This window comes from Manis pentadactyla, chromosome 3, assembly GCF_030020395.1.
Source record: "Manis pentadactyla isolate mManPen7 chromosome 3, mManPen7.hap1, whole genome shotgun sequence".
Classification (NCBI taxonomy): domain Eukaryota; kingdom Metazoa; phylum Chordata; class Mammalia; order Pholidota; family Manidae; genus Manis; species Manis pentadactyla.
This window is the reverse complement of record NC_080021.1, coordinates 210,243,548-210,265,483: the sequence shown is the minus strand read 5'-3', so window position 1 is coordinate 210,265,483 and position 21,936 is coordinate 210,243,548. Positions and strand designations below refer to the sequence as shown.

The 21,936-nt window shown below is 49.2% G+C and overlaps 2 protein-coding genes across 15 annotated transcripts in view; one reads left to right on the top strand and one right to left on the bottom strand.

Annotated features, from left to right (window-relative positions):
* STRBP (spermatid perinuclear RNA binding protein) overlaps positions 1–10,039 on the top strand; it is a 177,964-nt gene extending 167,925 nt beyond the window's left edge. Inside the window, exon 18 of one of the 3 annotated variants that reach the window (XR_008996630.1) lies at positions 2,779–6,277. Coding sequence is in view for 2 of the 3 variants with exons in the window: in XM_057499014.1 (XP_057354997.1) it covers positions 9,993–10,024 (32 nt within the window). In the remaining variant the exon portion in view is untranslated. Of the gene's footprint in view, positions 1–2,778; positions 6,278–9,992 lie in introns of those variants that run through there. The other 2 variants (XM_057499014.1, XM_057499012.1) reach the window with 2 other exon arrangements.
* RABGAP1 (RAB GTPase activating protein 1) overlaps positions 1–21,936 on the bottom strand; it is a 163,965-nt gene that overhangs the window by 3,088 nt on the left and 138,941 nt on the right. For 9 of the 12 annotated variants that reach the window (XM_057499007.1, XM_036914001.2, XM_057499004.1 and 6 more), the window contains 5 exons: positions 16,403–16,507; positions 15,454–15,537; positions 14,727–14,798; positions 12,976–13,173; positions 9,961–11,597 (listed from right to left, as the gene is read on the bottom strand). In XM_057499007.1, the coding sequence (XP_057354990.1) occupies positions 11,475–11,597; positions 12,976–13,173; positions 14,727–14,798; positions 15,454–15,537; positions 16,403–16,507 (582 nt within the window). In that variant the 3' untranslated portion in view covers positions 9,961–11,474. Of the gene's footprint in view, positions 1–2,496; positions 3,178–7,115; positions 7,210–9,960; positions 11,598–12,975; positions 13,174–14,726; positions 14,799–15,453; positions 15,538–16,402; positions 16,508–21,936 lie in introns of those variants that run through there. The other 3 variants (XR_008996629.1, XR_008996627.1, XR_008996628.1) reach the window with 3 other exon arrangements.

Below are 21,936 nucleotides of genomic sequence, written 5' to 3'. Positions count from 1 at the left end.
CAGGTTGTACGAGTTCTAGAGAGATGACGTGTGTGAGGACGTGTGAGTACCTGGCATCTGCAGAACCTAACACAGCAGAGCTCTTGCCCAGTTACCATTTTATTTCCTGCTCTACCCATAGTTAGGAGAGGGAGCAATGCATGGCTTGTCCCCACTCCCCAGACAAGGATACTGAAGCCCAGAGACTTCTCCAAACCACTCAGTTTGTTTGTGGCAAAACACTGTGGCTCCTAATGAGCAAGTTTTAAACCACACAGCAGAAATAACATTTCTTCTTGTTTTTACCATAACTTTGGGATCTAGAAATTTTCTTTTACAGATGAGGACATGAAGGCTTAGACAAAATGACTTGCCTCAAATGACACAGCTGCTACGCAGCTGAGCCCACCCACCGTGAGCGCTGTGCCCAGCCCTGGTGTTCTCTGCCCCTGGACGGCTGCCTGGGCTAGTTCCCAGACCATCTGGCAGCTGTCTCCTCTCTTCTCTTGTGTTGCATTCTACTTACCTCCCTGTGTGGTTTGCAAGAAAATGAGCAAAAAGCAGCCCACCTCTACCTGGCCTTCCTTTCCCCTGGGGAAAAAAAGGGCTCACTTTCTCTGGTTCTTTCGGAAGAACGGTTTGTGAGATTGCTCCAGGGCAAGGTGACTGGTCAGCCGTAGACCAGGCAGCCTTTCTGTGAGCTGCACGGTTGGTCCCCTTCCGCAGATGGTCCTCTGGTCCTCTGTACTGCAATCGGACCCTACCCTAGTCAAGTATAAACCAGTAATTGCCTTTGGAGGGATCCCTGGGGCTTGGAAAGAGAAGGGATGTGCTGTTGAAGTGTGCCTTTTTGTGTACAGTGTCATCCACGTTTTGGTCATGGGCTGTCATCTCCCTGGCTAGGCCATCCTTACTTGCTCACCACAGGAGTCACTGTCACAGCAACCCATTTTTCAGAGAGCACTGATGCTGAGATCTCACTGTCCCTTCCCGACACATACCTGGTCTCAGAGGCTGCTCAGCTTTCTAATGTCCTTCATGCCCTTGGAGGCTACATTAAGGAAAATGTGGCCATAATCTGAGCGCTGAAAACCCCTGGAAGGTGGCATCTGAGGAAAGCTCAGCTCAGAATGAGATTGGCTGGAGCTTGGGAAGGGGAGACCATGGACCTAATCAGTTATTTAAAGAGTTATGTGTGCTGGTTGCATGTGGCTCCGGAAGGGTAAAGACAGTTACAGGAAGCCAGCTGGGCAGTTTAAGCTGAAGTGTCCTCCCAGGAAGCAGACCGGGTTTCTGTGGGAGATGAGGCATGGTGAGAAGTGGCAGCTGGCCTGGAGCCACAGCGCCCATGAGGGGGTGTGGGGCCTGGGGAAGTTTAAGCAAGAAGCCAGCTGTCCAGTTAGCGCAGAGGAAATTCTTCCATGGGCGGTCAGTTTGGACAGAATGCTGAAGTGAGTTTACTGCCATGACCATTTCTCCCCTCTTGGGCACAGGGATTTATTGAAAAACATTCACGGTCACCTACTACTGTTTACCCTAGGCCGTGGGGGGGGGGGCGGAGCGGGAACAGCTGGAGAAATGCCAAGATTTCAGCTGAGACAACTGAGGAGGTGAAAGCACTGACCCCTGTGGGTTGCACAGGGACAGGGGAAGCTGCTCGGGGGCTCAGACGGAACCAGGGCGTCTTCTATGGCTGGCAGGCTCGCTGGCAGGCCTCCCATTCAGTTCAGGAGACAAACCAGGCAGACTTGCTCTGAGCAGAGTGACATACAGAAGGTTAGAGGGGCTCTGGCACAGCGGCAAAGGCTTCCTGCTGAGACTAGACAGGACACTGGAGGTGGCTTCCCAAGGGTGCTGTGGTGTGCAGAGGAGGCATGACCTCAGGGTGGCAGGCAGGCACTTGTTAACGGGGACTGTATGCTCGAGAGGCTGAGGAGGCAGATGGAATGTACAGTTTGGGGCCACTCGGTGACATGCCCTTCAGTGAGTACCATCTTCCTGGCCAGCTGAATGGGGAAGGGCCGTGGGCAGGTGGTAGAGGTTGCTATGGATGCCCAGATTGGTGATGGAGGCTGAGCGTGACAGCAAAGTGGGGATGGAGAGGCAGGAATGGCGTCTTTTTATAGACCAGGCTCCTCTGGGCTGAGTGGGAAGGTGGGCCTGATGGCAGCTGGCCTGGAGCCACAGCGCCCATGAGGGGACGTGGGGCCTGGGGAAGGAAGATGCTGAGAAGTGGTGGGGAGAGTGGCTGCAGCACAGCAAGGGCCCTCTCCTTTGTGCTTGGAAATGGGAACTTGTTGGCCCAGGTCTCATGGATGTGAGGTTCTGAGCCCCCATCTTGCACCCTCTGGGTTCGCCTCTTTAGGTGATAGGAAGATTTGCAGGCTGCTTACTCAGTACCTTATCCTCTCCCCAAGGTTCTGCTCTGTAGGGCTTGCCAGTCAAAGGAGTGACAGGTACTAGATGCTCATGCAGACGCCTACTGCTTTTTAAAAACAAACGTGTTCATTTCTTTACCTGGGCAAGGGCTGGAGCTCATGGGATACTGCAGAACACGGCCTTGGCCAGAGGGCAGGTGCAGACCTGTTTACAGAGTACTTCGAGGGAAAAATGAGAAATTGTGAGAGATTCCTAAAGGATTTGCTTTGGGCCTCAGTTTTGTGTGTCAGTCCTGCCACCTCTGGTTCATCCTGGACAGGTGGGCAGGGAGGGTTTCTGCACAATTGATCTCATGAATCTTTTGGCTGGTCAGAGCCCTAAGGTCAGGTGCCTCTAAATGGCCTTTTCTGTTTACCCTAGTGGGCCACACAAATGTCACCTCTTGTGTCACAGTGTGCAAATATATGAGAACACTGTCTTAGACCTGGTGTTGGTGAACTTCTGGAAAGGGCCAGGTAGTCAGTTGGCAAGACTCTGGACTCCTTGCTGTGTCAAAGCTCCGCCGCTCCACCACTACAGCACAGCAACAGCCAGAGACGATGCGTGAGCAGACAGGTTTGGTGCAGTCCAACAAACTCTACTCATAACACACAGGAAATGGGGTCATGTTCTGCAAACCCCTGCTTTAGACTATAGAGATTACTCACCACCCTCTGGCTTAATCATGACTGGAAACTTTCATCTGCTGCTCGGACCCGTCTTCCCAAAGGCTTTGTGAGTACTGAGGATGAGGAAGGGGCAGTCCGTGCCCACAGGGACCTGAGGTTTTAGGTGAGAGGTGGACAGTGACAGAACAAAACACACAGCAGGGCTCAGGGAAGTCTAGGGTCATAGGGCCCAGAGGAGAAGAGGACTGGGGGCGTCAGGAGGGCCCCAAGGCAGCAGCTCCAGGGAAGATGCGTGTGAGCTTGTCAGACACTGAGAATGGTGTGAATGTCGGGCTCAGGAGGGAAAGGAACAAGTACATCTTGGAAATGTCACTCTGGATGTAGAAGGGAAAATCAGGTCTGTGGTTACAGATGGGATCTTTCACGTTAGCCTGGACTCTTTAGCTAAGGGTTTGGTTATTGTTGGTACCCGAGTCGGGGGAGAGGCCTAGAGCTGGGTGGTTTTCTGGCCGCTGGCTTCAGTGGGCTGGTGAGCACCACACGTTTTTGACATGATTAAGAGCTTCAGACTTTTTCTGTCTTGTCATCCTAAAGATCACGTAAGACAGCACCACCTGTCTCCAGTTGCTTTTGGCCTTGCACCTGCGGTCAGGCCTGTGTCCAGCACACAGAGCAAATGATAAGACTGTCAAGCCTGCAGACTACTGAGGCGAGATGTGCACGTGTGCCAGGCTGAAGCAGACAGCACTCCAGGCCGGACCTGCCCCGAGGGGCTCAGTGGGGTGGTGAAAAAGAAAAAGTGAGGCAGTTACACTATTCCTGTAAACATAGTGCTCTCTGTGCTCAAAAGCCCGTATTCAGAGGTGGGTGAAGGAAGCTGTTTACTGCACACTCGTGAGGGCCTGACACAGTTACAGCGAATGAAAGCTGGGAGGCGATGTGCACTTCATGCACAGTAACAGGAGGGACTGGAGAAAGACCTGAGGCCAGCGCCTGCACAGATGCCGCTTCACTGAGCTCCCCCAACAGGCCTGTGGGAGCTCAGGGAAGAGGGCGCACATGCCCAAAACTCCACACAGGCTCCTCCAGCAGAGAGCAGCTTCCATTGGGCCTGTGTCACTCCAGTCCTCTGGGGTCCCAGTCAGGAGGCGAGGTGTCTGGTGCTGCCCTGAGTGGTTGGGCAGGGCAGCAGGCCATTGCTGAGAGCCAGGGACTGGTGCCACCTGGGCCAAGGGAAGCTGTTTTGCCAGGTGGGAACCAGTGAAGGTGCTGGGAGGGAGAGTCACTGAGACCTGTGCCTCTGGGGCACGCTGGCGCTGTTGTTGGGCTTGTCTCTTGCTGCCTGGTCGCCTCTCGGGGCTGTGGGAGGGCTCTCAGACACCCATAGGTTTGTGATCTCTATAGGCGTTTCTGGACTCACAGGAGGGGAAAGGACAGAGGCGAGCCTGGCTCGGCCATGAAGCCAGAGGGGCCTTCCACCAGGCAGGCATGGCAGTCACTGCCCTGGCCAGAGGCCCCATGCCCTCTGCCTCATTTTCCTGCCTAGGCAAAGTTCTTTTTTTGACTCCAACCCAAACATTTCTGTTCTAGGAAGCCACGTTCACAGAAACAAAGGAAGGATAGGGACAACAGGGTGAGACTTGTAATTCAGAAAGTTGCCCTCTTGAGTGTCCAGCTCTCCCCCTTTGCGGGGCCAGCCCTGCTCCTCTCCCCGAGAGCACGCCTCTGGCCACAGGGACGCAGAGCGGGGCCTCTGTGACCTCCGGTACCGCATCTCACTGGCTCCCTCAGGCTGCAGCCCACACACGAGGTAGGACTTGGGAGTTTAGCCGGGAAACCCTCACTCCCACAGCCCCTTTTCTCACCTGACACGCCAGAGGTGCTGCTGTTGGACCCTGACCGTGACAGCATCTCCTGCTCCAAGGCCCACTCTGTACTTCACGGCGGGGGACACTGTGTGCTGCTCCTCCCCTCAGTCACTTAGTGTGGCTGGCCAGTGCTGGGCCCTGCCGTGGCCGAGTGGGAGGTGGCTCAGTGACTACTCACTACCACCTTTCCTGGACACAGGAAGGCTTATTTTCAGAAACTAAACAGGGGAGCCAGACTGCAGGCATCCCTAAGGCCCCTGACTAGGGGCCTAACTATGTGTCCCGGGAGTCTAGGGTGGCTTCGGCTGGCTGATGAGCTGTCTCCAACCTCCAGACCGCCTCCCTCCCCAGGGCTTGAGGCAAAGTGAACACTTGGTCAGGTCTTTGGCCCTCATCTTCTAGTGAGTCCTGAGCCATTTTACTTGAGCAAACTTCATATAATTCATCCCTTAGCAGCATTTATCTTGTTTTTCCCTAAGTTATCTTAGAAGTCAGGCCTTTCACCTGGGACCCGTCTGCTGGCCTGTCGATCTCTGTAAGTGCCTCCTTGGGCCCCAGCCACATCTTAGAAAGACAGAGCTCCTGAAGGAGCCCTCACTGGGGTGAGGACACTTCCAGGAACAGAGGCTGATGGGCCTGGTCTCAAGGGTGCTCTTGGCAGGGCAAGCTGGGGAAGGGGCTGACGAGGGGCCGGGTCTGCCTGCCAGGAAGTGTTCCTGCCTGGAGGGGCTTCCCTTGTGAAGGGGTCAGGTGGCTCTTGCTCAGGCCCGGGCCGGGGGAGGGGGGCGCAGGCAGCATGGAGAAGGCTGAGCATAGCCGTGGGTAGAAACCTCTCCCTGTTGCATGGTCGTGCACGTGGCAGTGGACTCCTGGCTGTAGCTTACCCGCACTCTGGTCTGGTGATGGCCAAGGTAGTTTTTAGACATCTACTTAAAATATCTGTATCTACTTACTGTTTTTTTTCCTGAATACACAATTGTAAATAGTATAATTTGCGGTGCAAAGTCCTTGGCAATAACTCTCTGTTGTGTATTATGTTAAACAAAAATATTGGAAAACCACCACCACGGACTTGTCCTCCTTTTCTGGGGCAGTGGTAACATGTAGGACTGTGACAGTTGAACCTTCGGCGTGTTAGAAGCAGCAGCCTGCATATGTGGACTGTCACCAGTGCCTCGCCCAGAGAAGCCTGGCCTTCACCCAAAGGGACTCTCTGCCACCCTGACTCCACAGGCAGCACCCACACTGTGGCTCCTACGCACTGTGTTGGACTCTGCCATAGACTGATCCTCCTGTCCGGCTGCTGCGGCCTGTAATGCCCTGACATGTTGCATTTCCCCCATTTGGATGAATAAAAATAAAAGCTTCCGTCTTAAACAGCAATGGGCTGAGTTACTCTGTGCAGAGCCACTTTCCTGGCCCTCATGACTGACGCTCCTGCTCAGTACACGGGACAGCATCTGCCCTTCATGTGAAGGGATGAATCCTAAACCTCAGAAGGTACCACGTGCTTTCACAGACCTCACTGTCCTCACATCTGTTTGCAAGGAGAGTGGGCATTACCCAGACATTCCAGATCAGGACACGAGGGCTCCAGAGATGATAAAGGGGCCAGGACAGGCTGCAGCCCACCCCAGTGCTGCCCTCCAGCTACGAGGAGCGGTGTGTGGACAAAGGCGCTAGGTGTTTGTTTCACTGGGAACTCAGGGCCCACCTTCTCCCTGCACACTGTCAGTCATTTTGGATTCACCACCACCCTTGTACTGACTGCAAGAGCTGGCCCACTGCTCCCACTGGCCTGCCGGGTTTGCCTGTGACTGGCACAGGGAAGAGCCTGTTCAGCTGAAGCTGGGGTCAGAGGGAGGGAGCACTACTGCTCTTGGATGGGCCCTAGAAGAGGCGGCGGAGGTACCTGCTTGAAATCCCAGGTCTTGGGATCATGGGGCCAAGGCTTTCACCTGTACTTTCCAACCTGGGAAAAATCTGATTCGGGTGTTCTAGTAACTGGAGAGAAACCACCACGAGACGCGTCAAGAGCTTAACAGTAGCTCAGAAGTCTTGAGGGAGGTACTGACCCCACTGCACAGACAAGGAAAACTTGGAAAAGTCAGGTGACTTTCTAGTGAGGTGTGCATCCAAGCTCGTAGCCTGGAACCCAGTGTTCTGGCCCCAAATGCCCAGGTGTGCTCTTTGTAGTGGAGTGCTGAGAGGTGACACCCACCTGCTGCCCACAGGGTCACGGGGCGTCAGATGTGGGGTGATGTCCTCGCCGGGTAGCCTGAGCAGGAACCTCTCTATGGGCCCAATTTCTTCACCTACAAGGTGGGGGAAGAGTAGAGAACTTAGTGCTGGGTCCTCCTGTAGAGAGTGTGGGTGCCTCAGTCATTCTGTATGCCCCTGATCTTTATGCCATCTTCCTTGATCGCTCACTGTCCCCAGATAAATCTTAGGAGATCTGAACCCCAGTGTCAGAATTGGGCAAATCTCTGGGCAAGTACTACAATCCTTTAAACCCCTACCAGTCAGATGACGGTACAGGCTTGCAGAGGCCAAATGACTCCCAGGTCACAGGGGGCCCCTATGTAGACTTAGACTGGTTTTCACAACTGCTGGGTCGGCTTGGAGCTGGGAGTGCTGTTCTGGGCTTATGTTTAGCTCTCGTGGACTTTTCTTTCCTTCTTTCCTGCCACTAGGACTTGAATTCAGAGCAGACACCTTCTGGGAGGTGCCTTCTCCCCCCTGAGAGTTAATAGTGTGCTGGAAATCAGCTCAGGTTCAAAAGGGTGCCACATGGTCCACGCAGCCTGTGTGTATTTTCGACCTTGAGAGCAGCCCCAATTAGGCCATCTCCCGTGGCCATGGTTAGAACCAGGGTCTGCTTTTCCAGCACAAGCCTCAGGCTCTTTGTTCTTCCTACCACAGTTACTTCCTCCACCCACCCACCTTTTTCTCCCACTTCCCTTCACAGCAAGGCTTAAAAATCTTTCTCTGCTTCCTCCCCTCCCAACCTCTCACCCCACTGCAGTCTGGCCTCTCTGCTGCACCTCCCCATCTCCCGGGTCCACCCCAGGCACCAGCAACTTCCCAGAACCAAATCCACTGAGCCTCTTCTGGTCCTGCCCAAGGTGGGGCTTGCTTGTTCTCTGCAGGTTTAGAGCCTCACAACCTGCTCCATGTCCACTCTCTCCCCACTTGAATGGCCTCCCAGCTGGCCCTTCATCTCTGGACAGGCTTAGCCACTCTCCTAGCTTTAGCTTACATGCTGGAGCAGGGGTTCTCCACCAGGTGTGATTTTGCCCTCAGGGAATATTTGGAGACATTTCTGGTTGTGATGAAGGTGGTGGTGGTACCAAGTACGTGGAGACCAGGGATGTGGCTGCATGGCTACAGCGTACAGGACAGTGTCCCAACACAGGACTACCGAGTGTTGGAGCTCAGAAATCCTGTGGTGGAGACTCCCACACAACTGAGTGCCCACACAGCGGACACCTCCCACCGGTACTTCCCCGGCCCGTCTCAGATCCGCACGCTGAAAGCTGAATTCCTCTTCCTGCTGTATCTTTCCCTTGACAAGTTTCACTGACTATACAGGAATTTTCTCAAATCTGGCCCTCCCCATTCTGTCACCCCTCATCACTCTAAATTTCTCTTCCTCCCATCCTTTCTTCTTAAAGGGCAAGACAGGAAACTTCCCAAAGCCTTTTTAATCAAGTTGGCTTAAAACTAAAACTGCCCAGTAGCTCCCCCACCCCTCAAGCTCCTTGGCCTGGATCTGACCATCCAGTGTCACCTCCCATCGCTCGGCCCCATCAGCCTACAGTGCTATCCACCATTTCTTCCATCTGAACGCTGACCTGGCTTCTTAACTAGGAGACCCATCCCCCTAGCTGTCAGTGCAAAAGACTCCATATCCCCTGCAATTCCATATGGACTCCCTGTTCCCCAGGACCCCACATACCTGTTACCACACTTGGCATAGTGTTGCAATTACTATTTTCAATCTGTCTCGAGGGACGAGGGAATCTCCCCAAGGGCGGGACCCCATCTGCGTCACTTTAGGCCCATGTGCCAAGGCTGATAAACGCACTCCTTCTCCTGGGCCAGGGCACAGCTGCAGGGGGGGCAGGATTTCTGTTGAGCCCCTACCCTCCTAAGCACCAGGACCCTCGGGACTGGAAAAGGTTAGAGCAGGCTGACCCTGCTGGAATCTTGTCCTGGTTGCCCAGGAATAAGTGCTCCAGCCTGTGAACAGTAAAGGGATCCCAAGTGTGCCCTGGAGCCCTTGTGCTGGCTTCTGCAGAGCGCCTGCCATGGCGCCGGCCCCTTAGGCACCTGCTCAGCTTCAGTGCAGAGGAGAGAAGACAAGGCAGGGCGACTCACTACCACCTTCCCGGGGAGCCTGCATCCCAGCCCCGCTTCCATTTGAGGGCTGTGTGTGGGGGTGGGGGTCCCAGAGGGCTGGGGAAGCACAGCTCCTCTTCCTGCTGTGGAGAAGGCAGGGTGAGGTGGCGAAGGATGGCGGCTTAGGGGCTGGGAGTTTTCTAAAATATGTGCCTGTCCAGGCCACCACTGTTCTGGGAGTTTTAGCAGAGCATGACTGGACTCCAGGTGCTGTGGCTGCCTTTCTGTTCTTAGCTGTTTCTTCTTCCCATTCACATATTGGGCTTGAAGTTCCCTCTCCCATTTCTGCCTGGGGAGCTGCTTTGTCTGGCACGTTCTCCCTACATCCTGAGCTCCTGCCCTCACCTACACACAGCGCCTCGCAGGCTCTCTCAGCCCTTCTCAGAGGTGCAGTATTCCCGGCGAAGGCCCAGGACCAGCCTCCCGGAGCACAGACCCCGTGCCTCTGACGCCCACGGCCTGGCGCACCCAGGCTGCCCCGACGTGTCTGGATGGAGGGCAAGGTGGCCTATAACACTCAGACGCCTGCTGGATGGCGAGTGCGGTCTTCCCTGACTGCCTGTGGTGGCAGGTCACATAATGATAAAGCCGGTTTTTACAAAGCAGTGCTGTTTGTACCAAAATATTTAATGAATATGCTGTTAAAATAAAACCAACAAAAGAAATAGTAATACAATTTTACTGGTTTATATTTCAGTTCATAAAGTTGACACACTGAAACTACCCTAGCACAAAGTCCACGCACCCAGTTCCTGATGGACTTGAACAAGACAGACACAAAGCAGCAGAGGGAATGGTCTGGGGGCAGCGGGCCGCTGCTTGCCACCACCCTCATCACAGACAACCTCAGCAAGCGTTAGGACAGCTGACAGGAAGAGATACAAAGTCACCCAAGTGTCTTTATATACAAACCAGTGCCTCTTGGAAGAGCTACCCTCACACTGCACGCAAGAGACGGTGGAATCATCTGTGGGACGGCCTGTCTGCCAATCACCGTATCAATTAAAAGTCTTAAGGTTTTATTTAAATTTTTATAAAGGTACTAATACCTCCATTTTGATGTTTTAAGTGGGAACCTGCAGCCCATCTCAACAGCAAGGTCTACAATGCTGCTTTGGGGGACCCAGGCCGGTCGGTGTGTGTGTCCTGCACATACTCCCATTTATGTAAAGAGCCAGCTCAATGTCTTCTCACTTGGATGTCCTATTGTGCGAAAACACTAGGAACCTTGAAGCAAGGGCGCTCTTCACAGCTCTCGTAAGGGCAGGGAGAGCAGAGTCCAACAAACCTTGAGAAATTGTGTCCAAAGAACTACGTAATTAAGTTGTGCAGATCAGCCGTAGTCTGGGATTCAAACACTGTCAACTGGGTGCACTGGGAAAGATATTTTTACACACACACACACACACACACACACACACACACGACACATTGAGCAAAATAAGATTTGTCCACATTAGGATTAATTCAGTCTCATAGTTGGTCAAGTCAGCCAGCCCAGCCCTAAGACGTCATTTTGGCAGCTAATGCTGAAAAACAACAGGAACTATGAGAGTTGCATAGAATTGATCAGGAACATGTAAATAACGCCAAACCCAAAACCCGTGCATCATACAGCTTAACAAAACAAGGTGGCTTCAACTACAACCATGAAACCCTCCTATTTAAAACAAAGTGCTTCTCCATGTCTACCTGGAGGACCCTCTGCTGGCAATGAAGTAGATAAGAATTATTTGAGTTACTGATTCCCACCCTTTCCCCCCCACCCAATATATATAGAATGTATATTAAAAAAAAAAAAGATTAAAGTTTTAGAAAAAAACCAACAGCCTGAAGGATCTCCAAACTCTGACCATGTATCAGCCTTTGGGCTGGGTGACCAGCTGGCCTACCCTGGGAAGAGGCCTGGAAGGTCACACCGACACGGAGGAGTGGTTTTCCAGAATGTGTCCAGAGCATGAGTCGAGCTAGCAGGCCTGTTAGTATCAGTAGTTAGGAGAACCTTACCCCAAAGGCCGCCTGTTCGTGAGCTCTAGTCCAGTAACCTACCAACATGCTTCTATGGATCTGACTTGGGTACGTTCTGGTCCTGGGACATGTCACAGAATCACACATCTGGCCAAAGAAGGCAACAAAAGGTGTCATGTTTTCTGAAGGTGTCTGGAGGCAGGAGCTCCTCTCAGCAAGTCTCTTTCCCTTGAACCCCAGTTGCTGTCTTTATGGAGCTCAGTGTTCGGTTAAACCACGTCTTCTTGGCTGCCTGTACCTCGTTTAGGGCAAGGCCTAAATGGTGCTCCAAGTCCTGTAGGAGGAACAACGTACGTCAGGATGCTGGGCTCGTCACAATGACACTGTCTGCACAGAGCTGAGCCAAGATGAGAATTCAGCCTATTTATTCCGACTGGCCTCTGGAAAATCGTCCAGTCTCAGATGGCACAGAAAGACGTGGAATGCCTAAAGCTCTGGGATCTCTCCAAGTTAAGGCCTCCTCTTTCCTGGCCTAGTCTGCTTATTAAGACAGCCTCGTAACTGAATGTCTCCCTCCCGTCCCCCCACTGCACACCAGGCAGACAGAGCCAAAGCTCTAGCTGCACCATTAATTTCCAGCAAGAACCTTCAAAGCCTAGACACACTAGCAAGGCATCTGAGGTGCTTCACAATCTGGGCCACAGACTCTTCCAGCTCGGTGCCCACCTCCACCCCTCCTTCCTGAAGCTCCTCACTGGGCGGGCCACCTCCCTGCGTGTGGCTGAACATGCTGCTCCCTCCATCAGGATGCTCGCTCTTCTTTCTCTCTAGCTGCAATCCGTGTTCATTTTTTGACCACAGGTGCCATGGTGATGCATTTCCTGACTGTCCTGGATCGTCACACAAGGCCTGTCTTAGCTGTGTTACCTCAACCCTAGAACAGGGCCTGGCAAAGAGTCCAGCGAATGTGTGAGGTGTGGGAGACCAGGGCTAAGTCTTAGTCCTGACCGGGGCTCCTTCCACAAGCAGTGCCGAGCCTCCCTTGCGCTCAGTGCGGGTGCTGGTGGGACTAGCCGTGCAGTATAAAGCTGTCATCACAAGCTCCAGTTTCTTCATCAGGAATGGAGGCTTAGATAAATTAGGTAACATGCCTAATGTCACAAAGCTAGTTAGGTGATGGGAGTTGGGACAAAAAGTGTGAATTTCTGAAGCCCTCAGACACTGTGCTGAGCCCTTTCCATGCATTATCTTGTTTGATCCTTGAAGGGGACCATCAGATAGGGAACCTCATCACCTGTTTGCAGATGAAGAATCTGAAGGGTAAGGGGTTACCGACCACCCCAAGGTCAAAGAGCTGGAGCTGGGGCTGCAGCTGTGATTTCAAAGTGTGTGCTCTCTACTCCACCAAAAGGATTCCAAGCTTGATGGGTAACTGTCAGTGTGGTAAAGTCCAGTCCTTAGGACAAGATGAATACTAATTAAAAATCCTACTGGTAAATAACAAGTAACAGGCTTTTTCCCATGGAGATTATGGCCAAAGTCTATGAGGGGAAAAAAGCCCAAGCCATAAACATCATTTCGGGGGTTTCCAGCCCACACCAGGCAGTCAAGCCTGCACGTGGGTCCGAGTCCCACTGCACCCAGAGCAGAGGTAGCGCGGTGTCCACTGGGGTCGGGCCCAGGACTGGGGGCCCAGGGGCTGTGGCTGTTACCTGTATCTTACACTCAGCTTCCACCAACTGCAACTTGGTCTGTGCCAGTTCTAGTTCCATCTCTCTCAGCTGGTTCTTGAGCGTCTCCTTCTCTTCATCTGTGTCCTCGTCTAAAACCTCCTTAGCTGAGCTGGTGCCCTTCACACGCCCCTCTTTGTTGAACAATTCCCGGCAGCGTTCACAGTCATCCACTTTTTGCTGAAATTGAATGTCAGGTGTGAAGAAGCAAAGAGAAACTGGCCCTTTAGGAAGATGTGAGCATCTCCTTTTTGGGGAGATGAGAGATGGCATCTTGGCTGAGCACTACAGCCTTCTGAGAAACCATGCCCTCTTTGTAAACTCACAGCGAGCCTATTAGAAAAGCCACCTGATAAGCAGTAAAAATATTCTATTGTCTTGATCCAAAAGCCTCACTTCTAGGAATCTTGCCTAAAAAATTGCAGCACCAGCAGTGAATAAAAATTTATACAAGGAGTATTCATTGCAAAATCAGAGACAGAAAAAAGAGGGGGATAAACTATCCAATAACTGGGAGAAATTAAACATACTGTGCTGCACTTACAGAGGGAAGTGTGCAGCCTCTTAGGTGTTTTTGAGGAATTTCTCATAACATTGTACAATGGTTAAATGCTGGGTGAACAAGGACATAATAATGTATTTATAGCATGGGTACAGATACACACTTTATCTCATCAAGATGCCACTGACAGTAAGAGTTATCATTTAATGTTCCTCGAAGAGAAGATTTTGCCAGTTTTAAACAGAAAGCCATCAGTCATAAAACATGTTCCAGTTTCAGAGATGTAAACATGAAAAATATTTGTATCTTAGAATGAATGAAATTTTGTATGTTAAAGTAAACAGAATAAAGACTGAAAGAATATACACCCAAGTGTTAACAATGGTGATACACTGGTACGTAACAAGATGACACGGGTTTTTCTTTCCTTATTCATATTTTGCAAATTTTCTGCAATGAACATTAGGTTTAGAATGGAAAATAAATTATATTAAAACTTTGACACTGCTGGTTAAACTCTTATGATGGAGGCCAGGTGTAATCTTGCTCCAAGTAAAACACTGTTTTGTGCAAACATGAACAGAGGCCTCTCCCACACTGCTGTCCACTGAGTTGTGTTAGTAAAGCAAATTTCAGTAAATTATTCAACTAAGTAAAATTTGTCAAGTACTCTAAATAGGTACAGCTTAAAGAGTTAAAAAAGCTTCCAAATTGGCAATAAAACATTTCAAAATTAAAGTCCTCACTGCATTTGGACCCACTATAGTAGAAGGAACTGATCTAAGGGGCTAGTGTCCCCTTTCTACAGAACATGGGCAGTGACATCACACCATGTGGTCCTGACCTCTGCACCCCGACCTCAAGCAAAATTGATGACTTGCAGGGCTCCTTCATCTCAGTGTGATGCTGAATGACACCAATCAGAAATTTGGGGGCACTTGTATTTTTTTGTTGACCAGTTATCCAGAGGAGGATGCTACACAAATCGAGATGGAAGAGGATCTAACTGCCAGAGCTCCCGTGCGTCTCCTCCGCACTCCCTGCCAGAGCCAACAGCCATAGTATCAGTGGTTGGTTACCGAGCCAGGCCACGACAGGGGCCTGATCAGGGACCTGTCAGCTTCTCTCTTTTGAAATCAAAGTGAACTACCCCCTTGCAAAATCTGTTGTGCTGGGCAGAGCTGTAAAATGAACTATATGGTATAAATCTCTTGGGTGAAGGCAAACTTACCCGAATTTTCTCAATTTCCACTTTATTAGCTGTCTGCTGCTTCTCCAGTCTTTCACTCAACTGAGAACAAATCTAAGGAAATAAACAGATATGACACCTTCTTGTGCAATGTGTCACTTGGCCTTGAGATGAATTCTGTGCGGAAGCTGGACTGTGAGTCAGACAGCACTGAGCAGGCTGCTACCTTGGGGTCGGGGGAAGGCGGAAGGCGACACACAAGCAGAGGTTCCTCTGGCTGTCTCTGCATCTATCAGCCTAGGGTGTGCAGGAACCTGCCAGGGCCACACCCACTGGCCCATGGGTTGCAAACACCTGCCATAGTCTGCATGAGATCCCAGACCAATCAGTTATGTTTTTAAAACTTACCAGCCAGGTCAGAGAACTGGGCCTACACCTTAGGACCATATGTGAACATAAGCCCATAATTCTGAATCTGAGATGCTCTCAAGAACACAGTGTGGTTCTCACTCATTAAGTGCCTATTTATATGCTGGGCATGATCTACAACAAACACCATCTCATGGAATCCTTACAGCAGTTCCACAAGATAGTGGTTATGGCCACTACTTGACAGCTGAGAGTCAGTGGGGTAGTTCGTCCAGTTCAGTAAGGTGACTTGGCAGTGAAAGTGGCAGAGCTGGGAAGCACATGGCGGAGGGGACGCGCTTCACCCAGGCAAGCAGGGCTTCCAGAGCGCATGGCTCAATTCCAGGGTGCCCGGACCCACCTGCTTGTAGTCACCGATGATAGAACTGTTTTTTCTAATCTCAGATTCTGCCTTGTCGAGTTCCCGTCGACACATTTCTTTTAACTGCACATTGAAAAGAGCAAAGTCAACGTTTTAAGGGAAATATAAAGGAAACTCTGGCACCAGCTGCTTAGTGCTGGGCTTTCCAGGAAGTGCTTGACCCAACTCTGGAAGGTCTCTAGTTCACCTCCCTTCTTCCATCACTCTTGGCAGTACTAACCCCGTTCCTGATGCCAGGAGAGGAAGGGACATCAGAACTTCCAGAAAGAGCAAACCCCACCTCAGACTAAGCTTTGGCTCAAGTTCTCCCCTGCCAGTGCAACCCATCCTGTGCACCTGACCTGAGGAGGCTGCACACACCACAGGCCGCAGAGCTAGTCAGAGGCTGCTGCTTCTTCAGTACCTCCCAGGGACAGTGCCCATCACTGTTTGCCTCCGATGTGTCCTGCCTGAGACTAGAGTGTTACCAGATGGAGAGCCATGGGGATGCAGGGGCTGCCCCAAGGAGCACAGCGGCCAAAGCTATCCAGTGGCTGCAGGTCTGTGACCTGGTGACTGTGGAGAGCGGGCTCAGGACAAGCCTTCCAGAGTTTGCACTAGGGGGCAGATGTCAGCGGACAGGTCGGGGAAGGGCCAGACATCACATGATGTCTTCTTCTGCAGAAAGGCTGACCCTCTTGCTGGTCGCACTCAGATTGCTGACACATTCCTCCTGCCCCAAGAAAGGATGGGCTTTACCCCACTGCCGCCTCCTATGCTTTAATTGTTAAGAGCCATTATGCTTAACACAGCTAATAAGAAAGGCCTCTGGAGAGAAGCTGAAGTGAGCTGTCCCTTGTGTCCTCTGGCACCCACGGGAAGCCGCAGCGAAGCTCCCAACTGCCATGCGCGAGACACGGGGGGCGTGCGGGAGGGGAGCGCCCCTCACCTGAGCAGACTCTTCTTCCAGCCGTCTTTTCTCTTCCTCTGCATCAATCAACTTCTGTTTGGTCATAAGCAGCTCCTTATTCAGTGCATCTGCCTTTTCCTCTGCCTATAAAATTTAAGAGATGCTATAACAGAGGAAGAATTGAGAATTGGAAGGGATTTAAATTACCCACCAGAATACCATTTTAAGATGCTACAGAGAGGGAAAAGGGTCCGCCCACAGTCACTGCAAGACTGGACTCCTGCAGAAGCGCCAGGCCCAGCCTCTCCTACAGAGTCAGAGCCCATCACTCCCTAACCCTGTGCCACTTGGACAGGTCGCGGAGAACCTCTCTGAGATTCAGGCTTTTCCTCTGAGGGGTGAGGTCTGGAGAGGACTCAGCACAGTGCCTAAAAGACAGCAACCACTCAAGGAATGGTAGCTATCATTATCATTGAGAGTAATAAAAAACTCTGGTTTTCTTCCTCCAAACTCTCATATGTCCTCTGCTTCACTAACCAGGTTCTACATTTTGCCCTCACCATCTGACAGAGAAGACCACCCCTCTCCAGGCACTCTCTGTTTATTATCCAAAATAGCTATCCTCCAGCCCAGCTTTTTTTAAAGCATGCAAAGCTCAGGTGGTTAAGTGACAATGATACCCCTGTGCCTGATAAAAAGTCCCTGACACTGAACACTCCAAGGGCAGCTGAAGATTTAGTGACTACAGCATGTCAGAAGATGGGCAGAGAAATGGGGTGGAAGCTCTTAGTTACAGAGCACCACACATTAAGGTCTCTGTCCACTCCTTACATAGGGATGGTGGCCTCCCTGCAGTTCAACAGCGTTCCTGATGTCACCTCACTGAAGTGCTTTCTACTGCACCACATTTTCTCTGACGGTCTCTCTCGTGGGAGAAACGGTTCTAGAGGACTGGGGCCTCAACTGGAGACCTAAGAACAGTATGACAAGCAAACTCAGAAGGTTGTTAATTCCTGTGAACTGCACATACAGGCAATCAGATGGGGTGCTAGACTTAAGGCCTGTCCTTTCAGGAGGAGTGGCTTATCTCCTCCTCCTCTAGCTCAGACCCCACAGGCAGAGTTAATGACTCTCAAGGAGAGCAAAGTCCTGTTCAAGGTTTTGTTTTATTTTAGTCAGTTGAAGAACTATTGCTTCTCTCTTCTCTCCCTTGGACTCAGTAAGAACTTCTGAGCAGGACTTTTGTGCTTACAGCACGTACTTATGTTCTCTCAGCTCTGTGTCATACTACGAGGTGATGATCGATACTAGGACTGATTCTAAGATGTACAGGACAGTCAGGCCATGAGCTGAGTCTTCTGTCTCAAGACCCTCTCACTGTGGGAAAAAAACTGAACAGAAAAATGTGAACTACTGTTTTTGGACACTGAAAATAAACAAAGAACCGTGATTCCTGGGAGGAATAAAACAAACAAGGAGAGTCTGCCACCCTAGGTCTCTGCACAGAGGTACACTCTGGACCAAGGAACAGGGTGAAGGGTTCCAAACAAAGCCCACCTCGAAGAGCCAAGGATGCTGAGGTGGCGGGAAGCTGTGGGGGCAGAGCTCAGGAGAGGAGAGTTCCAGAACAGCTATTGAGGCAACAGAGACAAAATGAAATCATGAAAATACCCAATTAAACCAAAGAAGAAAGGAAAGACAGAAAAAACAAATACAACTGATAGAGAACAGACAGCAAGGTGGCAGACTTGAATCCACCATATAAGTAATTACATTAAATGTAACTGGTCTAAACATGCCAATTAAAAGGATATTATCCAACCGAGTGAAAAAAGCAAGACCCAACTATGTACCAGTTACAGAAATCCATTTTAGGTGCAATGACTCAGACACCTTACAAGTAAAAGGATGGAAAGGATATACTCCCAACAGTACCGTGAAAGCTGCAGGGCCAGTATGAATACCAGACAGAGCACATTTCTGAACAACTTAGGATACTTCATAACCTCAATTAAGAATGTGTAATAATCTGAAATGCATGCATAAATTCAAATTACAAGAAGCAAAAAATAACATAACCAAAAGAAAAAACAGATGAAATAAATGATTACAGTCAGAGATGCCCCCACTGCTCCCTCAGTAAATGACAGAACAAGTCGACAGAAAACACCAGAAGTCTAAGTAAGACTTGAACAACAACCAACCTGCCTGAACTGACATTTACAGAACACTCCCACCACAAAAACAGAACACGTACGCTTTTCCAAGTGTGCGGGGGACACCCACCCAAATATACCATATGGTAGGCCCTAAATTAAGCATAAACATGTTTTCGAAAGATTAAAATCAGAAAGGATATGCATTCTGATCACAACTGAATTAAATTAGAAATCAACAATAGAAAAATTACTGGGAAAAATCCCTAACAGCTGAAAATTAAACAAAACACTGCTAATTAATTTACAGGTTAAAGAAGAAATCACAAGAACTGAGTGAAAACAAAACACACCATGTCTAAATGTGTGGAATGAAGCTGAAATAGAGCTTCATAGAGATTTTTAACTTTAAATGTTTATTTTAGAAAAGAAGAAAAGTTTGAAGTCAGTGATCAAGCTTCCCCTTTAAAAAGCTAGCAAAAGAGCAAATTAAACTGAAGGAAAATTAGAAGGAAATAACAAGCAGAAATCAATGAAACAAAACAGAGGGAAAAAAATGAAACCAACAGCTGAGTTTTGAAGAGATCAATACAACTGATGAACTGATTAAGGATGGAAAAGACACAAATGACCCAGAGCAGGAATGAAAAGGACGTCTCAACAGGGCCTATAAACATTGAAAGATTAAGAAAATATCAGTGACTATATATGCCGATACATTAGACAACTGAAGTGAAATGGATAACTTACTTGAAAAACACATATTATATATATATATGGATAATTTTAAAGTCTGAATAGTGCCAAATCTGGAAAGAAATTGAATTCAAAATCAACTGATTTCCTGCTAAGAAAATCCCAGGCCCACGTGGCTTCACTAAGGCATTTAAATAAAAGGTTTAATCAAGGAACAATCCTACACAAATTCCTTAAGAAGGCCCCAACATCAAAACCAAAAACAGTAAACTCCAGAAAAATCTTCCTTATGAACACAAATAAGAATCTTTAATAAAAAATGGAAACCCCATTGTTGGTTTACATTGAAAAATCAGTTCACTTCACCATATAGATATAGCAAATAATCACCTTAACAGATACAAGAAAAGTATCTGACAAAATTCAACACCCCTTCATGACAACAACTCTCAGCAAATGGGAAGAAAGACCTATGAAAGATTCTACAGGTTAACATCTGGAACAGGCAGTGAGGTCCTCTCAGCATTCAACACTGTTCTAAAGGCCCGAGTCCACACAGGAGGGCAAAGGGAAAAAACACACAAGGGCTTGAAAGGGAATAAAACTCTATTTGGAGATAATATGACTGTGTATGTAGAAAATCCTAAAAAATAAGCAAAAAAGCTACTAGAATCCTAAGTGAATTTAGCAAGGTCACAGGATAAAGGGTCACGTAATCAACTGTACTTCCCAGACACTAGCAAAATCTGGAAAAAGCAATTGAGAAAAAAAAACCTTTTATAATAGATTAAAATATGTGGAAATCTTGTTAACTGAAAACTTAAGAACAATGCTGAAACTGAAAGGCCTAAATAAATGAAAATTGTAACATATTCATGGATTAGAATGTTCAATTATTGTTCAGATGTTAATTCTTCCCAAGTTGATTTATAGATTCAATGCAATCCCACTCAAATTCCAGAAGGCCTTTATTTTAGAAGGTGGCAAACCAATTCTAGTACCTACACAGAAATGCAAATGACTTAGAATAGCCCAACTATTTTTTAAAAAGAACAGCAAGGTTAGAGGATGCACATGACCTGGTATTTTAAAACTGTAAAGCTACAGTGATCAAGACAGTGTGGTACTGGCATAAGGACAGACGTATAGATCAGTGGAGCAGAGTTGAGGAGACCCATATACATATATATATAGGGTCAACTGATTTTTGATTAACAAGGCTGAAGTAATTCAGTGGGAACCTGCTCAAGGTCACAGAACTGGTAAGGGAGGGGAGCCCACCTCAAACCCCAGCAGCAGGGCTCCAGATGCTGTGCCTTTTACCCTGCTCCTATCACTCTGTCTCAGTGTAGACAGCAGCCATGCCAGAGGGGACTCATACGGTGCTGTCAGCCCTGTGCCAGGTCCCTTGCACAGGTTCCCTCTCAGCCTTCAGCACTGTATCAGGGCATTTTCTCCCGTTTTGTAAGAGGAGAACGCATGGTTGGGGTCACCAAGGGACTCAGTGGCTGACAGAATTTCTCTACAGCTGCTGTGGAATGAGTAAGAGAAGTAACAGGTGAGGAATGACAGTGATGTAAAATCAATGGAAGGTTCTGGAAATCCTGTTAAGTCACAAACCAGAGCTTTTCTCTGGGGTGCAGAGGGGAAGAGCTGAAAGGAATTAAGTTCTTTCAAAAACCTGTGCCCCTGAAGTAAAGAAGGGTGAGAGGACCTTTAAGCCTTCTTCAGAACCTAGGTGATTTTCAGTGATGAACCAGAAGAAACAGAAGACTAACCGGGAAAGAGACTCTGAGTCTGGCATGGGAAGGGCCATCTTCCGGACATGTAAATGCCCGGGGGACAGGGCCTGCCTGGCTGTGCCTGAGCTCTAAAGGCAGCAGGGACCCTGACCCAAGTCAGCAGAGCGAGCTTGGTGTCAGCCATCTGGGTTTCAATCTGAAGGCTCTGCCACAGACCAACACTGACCCAGGAGACATTTCACTTTCTTGCCTCAATGGGGACCACAGTGGTGCACCTTATACAATATGAGTTGTTTGAGGATGTGATGAGCTACTATACACAGAGCACCTGGGGCAGGGGCCAGAACCAAGCGCTCAAGAAACTTTCACTGTTACACATCAGTCTCACTGGTCCTCCTCAACTCAGGTTTTGATGTAGTTATGACATCAAATCTTGGCTTCTTGTTCCATATTTATTCTGGAGACAACATGGCATTTCCAACATGGTTAGATTTCTGGCTCTGTTTCTTCCTAGGTACCTGAAACCCCCTGAGTCTAAATTTCATGATTGTGAAAACATCCCCATCCATTAAAGGGGCTCATGTTACTATTCTTACAAGGCTGAGATTAGGATAAGAGATATTAGAGCTCAGCAAAGCACTTATCATAGGGCTGGTCACACTGATCACAAGTAAGTGGGAATTCATATTATCTTTTACTGTCTCTCACTTCTGATATCAGGAATAGAACCTAGCTATTTGATCAGGATAAGACAAATTGAAAAAAAGGTTCACACTGTTTGGGGGCAGGCTTCAAGACTATATATAGAAGCCTTCAAGAAGCCTATCATCCACCTTAGCCTACTGTTGAATGACCGATCAAGGTCATTACCAGGCCCATCAGACTGGAGAATGGAACATCTCAAACTAAAAATCCACTGTAATTTCAGCTTAAGTTGCCTCCTAACATAATTTCTTTGTAGAACATCAATAACGTGTCA